The sequence below is a fragment of the Bos javanicus genome, chromosome 8 (assembly GCF_032452875.1).
Source record: "Bos javanicus breed banteng chromosome 8, ARS-OSU_banteng_1.0, whole genome shotgun sequence".
NCBI lineage: Eukaryota > Metazoa > Chordata > Mammalia > Artiodactyla > Bovidae > Bos > Bos javanicus.
This window is the reverse complement of record NC_083875.1, coordinates 56,832,048-56,842,880: the sequence shown is the minus strand read 5'-3', so window position 1 is coordinate 56,842,880 and position 10,833 is coordinate 56,832,048. Positions and strand designations below refer to the sequence as shown.

At 49.2% G+C, this 10,833-nt stretch overlaps 1 protein-coding gene and 1 long non-coding RNA gene across 2 annotated transcripts in view; one reads left to right on the top strand and one right to left on the bottom strand.

Annotated features, from left to right (window-relative positions):
• Positions 1–2,293: 2,293 nt before the first annotated feature.
• On the top strand, positions 2,294–7,919 carry NPAP1 (nuclear pore associated protein 1). Its single transcript, XM_061425606.1, has 2 exons — positions 2,294–6,248; positions 7,448–7,919. Exon 1 carries the CDS (start codon positions 2,404–2,406, stop codon positions 5,245–5,247), a length of 2,844 nt encoding a protein of 947 aa, XP_061281590.1. The 5' UTR covers positions 2,294–2,403; the 3' UTR covers positions 5,248–6,248; positions 7,448–7,919.
• Positions 7,920–10,310: 2,391 nt separating this feature from the next.
• The window catches only part of LOC133253419 (uncharacterized), an 87,645-nt gene continuing 87,122 nt past the window's right edge, over positions 10,311–10,833 (bottom strand). Inside the window, exon 4 of the long non-coding RNA XR_009738298.1 lies at positions 10,311–10,806. This is a non-coding gene — a long non-coding RNA (uncharacterized LOC133253419). The remainder of the gene's footprint in view (positions 10,807–10,833) is intronic.

Sequence of the window (10,833 nt, the reverse complement as noted above, 5' to 3'; positions counted from 1 at the left end):
AGAAATCACCACATACTAAGTCCTTAGTGATTACCCAAGAAAAGCTGAAATCTTGAGTTGTTACACCTATTAATGCCAAGGGTTTTTTTTTTTTTTTTCCCCTCTATGGGAATGTTGGATGCTAAAACTGACAGGGATTTTCAGCTCAAGATAGCAGACTAGGACACATATTTACTTTCTATTCCTTCTGAAACCATATTTAAATAAAAGTGTAGAAATACCAAAGTTAATAAGCCAATAAAAGCCAAGATGTTGTGGAAGTCATCAACTACAGAAAGATTTCAACATATTTCTAGAAGGCAAAAAATGAAACAGAGTGATGAATAAAATAATTAAGGAAAGATTGTCCTAAGAAGGGTCTGCACAAAGCCAGTCAGCTTTTGGTGAGTTCTGGTTTTAGTAAAGGGCAAGGAAAGACGAGGAGCTGAAAAACAAGGAAATTAGAGTTATTTTAGGGAAAAAAGTTACTTGAATGAGCTCCAGAGACCACTCAGCCTGATGCCATATTAATTCATGGATTACAATGGATTGTTGGTAAGCAAGACAAGAAAACAAGGAAGAAACAAAAATCAAGAGATCATTCCTTACTGAACTTCTCAAACAAGATCAAGGAATTATGGTTAAATGCCACGGCTGTAAATCATTTCTGCTCCTAGAGAGGTCAGATAGAGCTTATGATATTTCTCGCTTTTTTCAGACATAACTTAGGTCTGAGAAAAAGCTTTTGTGTCCTCCAATCTCGAATCTTATTGGGGATAGAAGTCCAAATTTGCTCTGACATACTATAAAAAGAATCTCAAGAGCAGAGGGCAAAACTAATTTATAATATATGAATTATGTCCAGTGTTATTTTAAATAGATTTTAAACTAAAATATATAAAGTTTCACCGATCAATACAATTCTGGGTTCTGAAACCTCTACATGTCACATGCCTGATGTATAACACACAATGTCAGCTCAGGAGAAAGAAAATATTCCAATGAAGTAAGCCAAAGAAACAAGATTCAAACTCAATAAAACCATGTTAGACTAGGATTTTTAAGTTCTTTCCTATTATTTTGAAGCTTCTACTTTGTGAATAATAACATGTTTCCCTTGTCCTAGACACCCAAGAGTGTGTCTTCTCTCCTGGGCATAAGAATCTCTAGAATTACACATAGTAGTAAAGAGTGGCCCAAGCTGACATGCTCACAGTGACCAAATTGTACTATTTTAAACTGACACAGGGCTCCACTATGAAGCTGCAATAAATGATGTATTTGCTTTCTAGACATGAATGAGTTGCCTTACTGAACATACTCCAGGAAGGCCATCCATAGAAATTGGCTTCTAATCCATACAGAATAATTCATTGGTAAATTTCTTTCAGGAAAGCCCACGATTTATCTAGACTATGATCTTTACATATCTGGATCCTTCAAACTAGACCAAAGGGAAAACCTCCGCTGGTGCTATGCTGACAACTGATGGTCCCTAACCTGCATCTTCTGAGATCAGAACCCAGTGCAGTAGGTGATCAATTCATGAATTGAGCAAAAGAAAACCTTCTACAAGGTAGGATACAGGCTCATTCTAGGTATGACACTTAGGGCTAAGTGCCATAAGGAGTACAAGAAAAGAACAGTAACACATGAAGCATGTATGACAAGGAGGCACCACAGCCCAAAGCAAGCTTGGTTCAAATCCTGGCTAAGCCATTACCATCTGCACACCCTGAAGAACAGTCTAAAGTTTAACTGTTGTACTAAATTTCTAAAAAGAAGTGAAGAAAGAGCCTTACCTGCCAGGAAGGGAGGTTATGGGGTGCAGCATCCAGCCAGGTGAGGGCTCTGCATTCCCTGCGGGCTGGAGATGATGGCAGAGGAGCAGCAGTGAAGAAGGTGCTCCTGGCTCCAGGCTTCGCAGAGAAGCTGGGAAGGTCCCCATAGGTGCCGGACCACCCCCCGACAGGGTGGGTGGCTCCTGCACTCAGCTTTGCACAGGCCTCTGAGACCCACGCAGGGAAGGGCTGACCGATAGAAACGCAGGCACCAAGGTGGCTGCATGATGAGGTGCTAGACAGGATGAGCTCTGGAGGAGGAGGCCCCCACAGTCCTGAACAGTCTCTGCATGGTGGCCCATCTGGTGCCAAACTCCTGGCACCCACAGTGGGAAGCCTCGGCTGCTAGAGAGTTCAGGAGGGGTCATGCGCTGGGGCCCCGCCCTTTGCCCCGTAATTTGCCACGTGTGGGCTTGCAGCCCAGTTTCTCTGTGATGCGTATACCATGGACATGTCACAAGTGCCAGGCTGAGAAATCCTGCCTCCAGTGCGTATTTGACCACGAGAGGAGTCAGAAGCTGGGTAGACGCTCTCCCAGTTTCACACTCTATTCTCAGGGCGTTTGGCGCACAATCTGTCCTATATGGGCAATTTACTGTGTAAATTTGTTTCCGCGCTCCGCCGCCGGAACCCGCTGGGCCGTCGCTCGCTGGTTTTGCCCTCTCGGGATGCCATCACATCTGGCCGGAGCCACCCCGCTGCTCCAGCTCCTGCTTTACACCCTGGTCACAGGCTGCTCAACCAGGATCGATTACCTTTATCATCCAGCTTTTACATTGCGCCGAAAAGGCAGTACCCCATCCAGCAGGCTGGGTACTCCCCTGTGGGCGTCCTACCCGTGACGAACTTGAGGAACTCGCCAAAGAAGCAGCCTGTCTTGTCCACTCGTAATTCCATGATGTTCGGACCTTCGAGAACCGTCAGAATTCCTCCACCGGGGCGCAAAATTACTCTCCTGCGTTCACTAACTGAGCTACCTGCCCGGGTAGTCAAGGTTGGGAACCCGGTACCAACCAGGCATCTCCCACTTTGTTGCACAAAGGAGAGTGAGGCGATGGTCCAAGAAGAGCCCAGGGAAAGCATAACAAAGGAGGAAGGTCACACAGAGGCCGAAGGAGAGAACAATGGAAAGATAAGTCTGTACTGCGACCGGGATATAACAATGACACCCAGGCCCCAGGAGCCCAGCGGGGTCCTCACGTCCCTCCAGTGCAGTCCTGAGCCTCCAAACCTACCCCCGGTGCACCCAGAAAGCAACTTCAATGAGAAAGCCCAGGTGTCTTGGAAGAACTCTTCCTCTGAAAGCCTCGCCATCTGCTTAGACGACACTGCTGGAGACGGCCAGCCTCCCTCGCAGCCCGGCCCCCTGGCCAGGGTGCTCTCTGCCTCAAGTCCGTGCTGCAACCTGCTGCCCGAGAGGCCAATAGAAGAAGTGCTGGGTGAAGACCACCGACCCAGCTCCCCGGAGTCACTGATGTCTGGGAAGGCGCTGCAGCGTGAACAACCTTCAGACACCCCACGGAGCAGTTCTTCTGCCCTGGGATCTGCCCGCAGTAGGCACCCCCTCAAGCGGAAGAGACCCCTGCCGGTGTTTCTGCCCCTGCCGCCACTGCTGCCACCACTACCACCACCGCTGCCTCTGCCGTGGGGTCGCAGTGACCTTCCGCTGCCTCCGAAGCTTCCAGGCATGACTCTCGCCAAAACCTGGGGCACCCTGAAACAACGCATGGAGCGTCAGCGAAACAAAATCCTGAAGGATGTAAGGAAGGCTATGCGATGCTGCAGTGCCCCTCCACCTGCCCCAGGGACCACAGGCTCCCTGGCTCCGGTCAGTCACATTTTGGAGGTCCCTCCTACCACCACCCACTTGGCTGAACTGTCCTCCAGATTCCCCAGTCTGGCTGGCCTTCCACCTTATACGGATCAGGAGGCAAGATACACAGCCCCTGCATCCTCTCATTCTGCAATTCCTGCAGATTATCTTTTTCCTCCAGTTTGGAATCCCATTGTGGGAATTACCCTTAAGGAGGATGAAGGCACTCGGTGTTCAGTCAAAGCAACACCACCTTTTACTTATGACCTCTCTACACCTCTGAGCACCCCAACCCTCTCCTTCCAGCCACCCTCCTACAAAAATGAATCCCCAACACCCATGTGTGTAGATTCTCCCCCTCCCTTAAACTTACTCACCCCTCTTCCAGACCCTCCCGTCCCTCCCCCTGTTCTAACTGAGCAGCCCATTACTTCTACTGCCATCCCTTCTACCACCACAGTCATGGCATCTACAAGTGTGCCCTCTCCTTCAGATTCGGGCATCACGGACATGGACACTACTCCCCCTTCTCAAGCTGTAATTTTTCAGTCTCCCCCAGGTATTGGGGTGGAGCAGACACACACTGCAGAGAGACCAGGCACCACCATCCAATTTGTGCCCATGGTCTCCCGCCACGCTTCAATTTTTAACTATCCCTTTGACTCCCGAAACAACCCTCAGCCCACATTTGCGACCACTGATGAGCAGAAGAGAGCCTCTGTCTTGCCCAGCCCCCCACCTAGGACTTCGGCTGCCGTCTTCCCCGGGCCCCCACCGGGGAACCAGGCGGCCGTCTTTCCCGGGCCCCCACCTAGGACTTCGGCTGCCGTCTTCCCCGGGCCCCCACCGGGGAACCAGGCGGCCGTCTTTCCCGGGCCCCCACCTAGGACTTCGGCTGCCGTCTTCCCCGGGCCCCCACCGGGGAACCAGGCGGCCGTCTTTCCCGGGCCCCCACCTAGGACTTCGGCTGCCGTCTTCCCCGGGCCCCCACCGGGGAACCAGGCGGCCGTCTTTCCCGGGCCCCCACCTAGGACTTCGGCTGCCGTCTTCCCCGGGTCCCCACCTGGGAACCAGGCGGCCGTCTTTCCCGGGCCCCCACCTAGGACTCCCGCTGCCGTCTTCCCCGGGCTCCGACCTGGGGATCAGGCTGTTGTCTTCCCCTGGCCCCCACCTAGGACTCTGGCTGCCATCTTCCCCGGGCCCCCACCTGGAAATCAGGCTGCCGTCTTCCCCGGGCTCCGACCTGGGGATCAGGCTGCTGTCTTCCCCTGGCCCCCACCTAGGACTCTGGCTGCCATCTTCCCCGGGCCCCCACCTGGAAATCAGGCTGCCGTCTTCCCCGGGCTCCGACCTGGGGATCAGGCTGCTGTCTTCCCCTGGCCCCCACCTAGGACTCTGGCTGCCATCTTCCCCCGGCCCCCACCTGGGAACCAGGCTGCCGTCTTCCCCGGGCTCCGACCTGGGGATCAGGCTGCTGTCTTCCCCTGGCCCCCACCTAGGACTCTGGCTGCCGTCTTCCCCGGGCCCCCACCTGGGAACCAGGCTGCCGTCTTCCCCGGGCCCCCACCTGGAGATCAGGCTGCCGTCTTCCCCAGGCCCCCACCTGGGAATTAGGCTGCCGTCTTTCCCGGACCCCCACCTGGGGCTCCAGCTTCTGTCTTCCCTGGGCCCCCATTTGGGGATCAGGCTGCCATCTTCCCCAGGCCCCCATCTGGGGCTCCAGCTACTGTCTCCCTTGGCCCCCCATCTAAGGCTCTGGCTGCTGTCTTGCCCAGCCCCCCACCTAGGGCCCCAGTTGATGTCTCCCTTGGTCCCCCATCTACAGCCTTGTCTTCCCCAGCCTCACTATTGAGGACTCCTGCTGGTGTCTTCCCCATCCCTCCATCTAGGGTTCTGGCCACTTCTCCCCTGGCCCCCCATCTATGGCTTTGGGTCCTGTCTTCCCTGGCCTCCCCATCTAGGGCTTTGGCTGTTTCCCTCAATCCCCAAATCCTGCCTCAACCAGCACCCCAACGATGGCTTCAGCTCCTGTTTCCCACAACCCCTCATCTATGGCTTCAGCTCCTGTTTTCCCCAGCCCCACATCTATGGCTTCAGTTCCTGTTTTTCCCAGCCCCTCACCTATGGCTTTGGCAGTTATCTATGCTCCAGCAGATGGCATCTCTACAGATGTCAAACCAGTCTTTGACATCGATGCTATGCATACAACACCTCCTCCTCAGACTGCTATTTTCCAGTCTACCTCTGACTCCAAGGAGAACCACTACCCATATCACATGGCTATTCTTGGTTCTGAGAACACAGCGCCCAGTGGTGGCAATGCCTGGACCCAAGCCTCAACTTATTTGCCTGTGGATTTGGTCAACAGAGGTACCCATGTTTCAAGTGAAGCTTGAAACCAGAACTCACCATTCAGCCCACATCTGGGGCCAACAATAGGAAGAAGCCTAACAAGTCTATTCCACTGGGAAACCCATTAGCCCTAGAACAAGATAGAAAGCTAACGTCTTCTGCAGTCCAGCCACCCAGAGGAAGCAAAATGGATTCAGGTTTGCCAGATCCCCTGTCTGCTATCACCACCATCAACATGCAGCCGGCCTTTGTCTACAACTCAGGTATTTTCCCCAGGGATGTATTTGCTACTACTGGTTTTGGAGTGGATACCACAGTGCCCAGTACTGGAGACAGTAGCTTGCTGTCTGCTAGTACCATATCAGGCCCACTGTTGATGGGACCTGCAGCCTCTATGGCTGGTGGGAGTTTTGGGGTTGGTATGAATGCCCTAGGCCTCACTTATTCAGAAGCATCTGGCCCACCTAACTTTTGGACAGAACTGTGTGGGGCACCCAGCACCACTTGTGTTCCTACTGTGGGCCAGATCACCTGGGGGTCATCTCATTGCAGCATGGCTGCTGCAGTATGAAGGGCAAGCCACCATCCCAGCATCCAGGCACATATCTGCTTTCAACTTGAATCCCAATGCCTGGGGTCTACCTGAGCCGAATCCAGGTGATAGAGTGATGGCAGGGGACACCACCATCCTTATGGTTAGAGGTCAGGGTGTTACCACTTCCCATCACTGCACCTAGGACCCATATGAGTGTAGAAAATCTACAGTTACAAATCCCATCACCATGGAGAAGAAATTTGTGTTAAGGAACAAGTCAATTTCCACTTTCCACCAGAGCAACACTGCATCCATTGGATTTGCAAGTGTGAGACCCACCCCTGGCTTGGAACCCACCTGTCCAAGATGCAAGTGGTGGTGGTATAGGAGGGAACAACATCATTCCCAGGATTGGAGGACCTGGTATCCACACTTCCCATCAGTACAACTGGGGCCCACCTGGCCAATACACCATGGGTGGAACATATGGGAGGAGCAACATCTCATCTAGGATGGGAGGCCCCAGTGTCAACACCTGCCATTGGACTTGGAACTCACATATGCAAAGCACAGAGCGGGCGTTGGGGGACAGCACCACACTTGCTATGACTGGGTACACGTCTGGTGTTCCATTCACACAAAGCACCCAGGCCTCCGAACCCAAACCCACACAGTACGACGGGGGATAGCACCATATATACTTAGAGAGGAACTTCTATGCTCAAAACACCTGGGACCCCAACTCAGGGCACCCTTCTGACTTAGGAGGAGCACAGCGTTGTGTTTAGCGGCTCCTGGTCAGGGAAGCTGCGTCTGTGCTCTGGGTCTGGTACTTTTATCACCTGCCCAGGATTTCATTGGAGCATTAGCGAACTCCTTTCTTCTGTGAAAAAACTCAACAAATAAAGAGCATATCTTGTTCTGCAGATTCTGCGCAACGATGAACGGGCTTTGCTGGAAAACAACTCTGCCCATTTGAGTGAAACTGTTAACCTGCTGTCTTCCTACAATGAGCCAAAGGACCACACTCGCAGCCGTGTGCAGGAGTGTGTGTTGTATGTGCATGGGTGAGGAATGTGGGTGTGTGTGTGTTGCAAAGTGAGAAACATATGAGCCCAGTTCAGAACTATATACCAGACTTGAGAAGTTCCATTTGGAGGATGGAAAATAAACTGCATGTATCATCCACTGTGCCATCCCTGGTTTGACTGTAAACTTGGCTGACCCAAACTTCTGGCTATTTTCTCTACACGTGCAACAGGCAGGGTGCCCACTGCTATCTTTAGCTGCTTCCTCTCCACTTATCCATTTGCCTCAATGGGCCCTTATCTTTCCCAGCTTTATGTACAAACATGTATATATGTAATTTATATATAAATAACTTATTCTTGTTAATCTACTACTGTTTATGTGTCTTTACTCTTTGATATATATGAGTCATGATGTGTTGAGGCAGACTTGAGGTTGCAAAATTTTCTGGGTCCCAGTGACTGGGTTGTGGAGTGAGGCACACATTATGACCATGTGTGCAGACTCCTGAAATCTGCTTTGAGTGTAAGGAGTGACAGTCCAGGAAAAACTAAGGTCCAGAGGAGGGAGAGACAGGGCAACTCATCCTTTTCTGTCTGTCTCTCCCCCCGCCCCCCACCCCACACTACTCTAACCACACTAAAGGCTAGATAATCTCTGATATGTGAAGAGGAAACGCAGTTTATGGTTTTAGTTTTTGAAAATGTTTAAATGTCTCTTTTGTGCATCTTTTTATCCAAATGAGACTTAGGCCAGTCATCTTTGTACATTCCCACTTCACCCAGAGAGGATGGATTTTGTATCCAGGTTCATGTGTCTGGTGAAACAAAGGAAGAGTCCATGCCTGCTCTGTAATTGTTGAAAATTTAAGTTTACTTCAAGTTTATCATACTGCTTAAAGTATCAGAAAAGATTCTCTTGAATAACTGGCTTGGTTCTGAGATAGGCTGCTAAAATACCAAACATAAGAGTTACAACTGTGTCCAGTTCTTGCAGACCCTAGAGTTCTGCTGGGCCTCCCTTAGGTTCAATAAAGGCAAAATTCCTGACTCTATGCTGCCTATCTTTTAGTCAGAGGGGAGAACAGAAATCAACGTAAATTATCTGACAAGTTGGTGGTGTGGTTTAGTTGCCAAGTTGTGTCAGACTCTTTGCAACCCCAGGGACGGTAGCCCACCTGTAGGCTCCTCTGTCCACAGGATTTCCCAGGCAAGAATACAGGAATGGGTTGCCATTTCCTTCTCCAGAAGCTCTTCCTGACCCAGATAAAAGACCAGGTCTCCTGCATTACAGGTGGATTCTTTACTGACTGAGCCACCAGGGAAGCCTAGTAACAAATGCAATCAAAATTAAGCAGTATATGGGAAATTGACCTTGTGGGCAGAGAAAAAAGTTTTCAAGTTAAACCATAGACAGGATAAGTCTTACTGGGAAGGTGGAATTTGAACAGTGTAGAGGGAGGCAACTGAGTCAAATATCTGAGGAAAAAGCATTCCAGATAATGGGAATAACCTGTCCAAGGCCCAGAAGAAGGATACCAGTGTCCTCAGGGAAAAGCTAGTAAATAATGTGGCTGGAATAGAGAAGAGGAAAGGAGGATGGAGAAGATGTGGATTGAATTGTGGCATCATCATTTATTGATTGTGTGATCACAAAGTTAATTCAACCTTCAAGTGTTTCAGTGAAATCAGTGATTTTCCTATGGCCAGTTTACCTCACATGAGTTTTGGAAGGATAAAATAACACAGGGAAATGAATTATAAGCCACTGTTATTATTCTACACATAAAGACAGAGACAGATACAGAGCGTTAAGACTGAATTCTTTTGTTCCCCTCCACAGATTCATATATTGAAACCCTATCCCCTTGTGTGTGATGGAATTAGGAAATGGAGTTTTTAGGAGGTAACTAGGTTTAGAAGAGGCCATGAAGGTAGAGCTGTCATGATGGGATTAGCTCTTATAAGAAACAGAAAAAACACTAGAGCTTTCTCTCTCCACCACGTGAGGAGGACACAGCAAGAAGATCGCCATCTACAAGCCAAAAATGATGGACTCACCTGGAAGTAGATCTGCCTTGATCTTAGACTTCCCAGAAGTGTGAAATGTCTGTTGTTTAAGCCACTTAGTCTATGCTATTTTGTTATAGCAGCCTGAGCAGACTAATACAGGTAGGTAAGTAGGGAAAGGATGATTGATAGATACATAGATGGAGATAGAGCATGCATGTGTATACTTAATGAATTACTTCAAATGTCTTCACCAGGTAATTCAAATAGGAGATTCCCATTTTAAAGGGAGCGTAAAAGTGCTTGCTTTCATGAAGTATACAGATGGAAAAATACGGTAACTCCAGCCTAAAAATGCACAGCACTGAGCCTAATGCAATATTTCTGAGATTAGTCCCACAAAAACAAAGAACACCATCACAGAGAGCCCGACAGCCTCCTCCCGGCACCCTGCCGCCTGATTCATTTACTCTAAGTTGTTTGTTACAACTCCAGAGGATCAAAGCTCCTGCTCCCTGACTTCAGAGACTCTCCTTCCCTTTGTTGTCAGAACGGCCTCCCAGAAGCAGGGTTGAAATCCAGTTTGCTTCTAACAGTCCCACACCTTCTCTTGGCCTTGCTGGCAATATTACCAGGGACAATTTTTAAATTTTAAAATTTATAATGCTTTTCATTGAAAAAAAGAACCCTTCAAAACTGAAAAGAACAATTCTGATTAGGGAAGCACTTAACAAATGTACGAGATGTAAAGATGCTTTTGAATTTCACGTTTTAATGCATTTACACAGTTGAAGCTATTTCTAAACAAATAGATATATTTTTATGAAAATAATATGTGGACATGATAGCATTTCAAATACAGAAATTCAACTTTTCTAACCCCAGTTCCCCTCTCCAGAGACAGTTTTTGGCCACATGAATGTTACCCCCATAATTCTAAACATTATGTTTATCTGCTGTATCCATTGTAGATGGATTTTAGCACCCTAGCGTGAGGCAGGAAGATAAACTCCTACCCCTACTACTTCTCATCCCTCTTCCTTTCAATACATCACATTCATTTCATTACTTATGCGGCTTCTCTTCTGTAATACCACGCAATTTTTGCTAGCTTTTACTGAAGTGGTAGCACAGTGGCTAAAAGCCTTGGTTCTGGAGATGGACTTGGCTTGGAAGCTTTGTTCTTCAGGTTATTAGCTCTGCAATCCTGAGCAATTTCTCAACCTTCCTGGGCCTCTGTTTCCTCACCTGTACAATAGGGAAATGGATGATAAC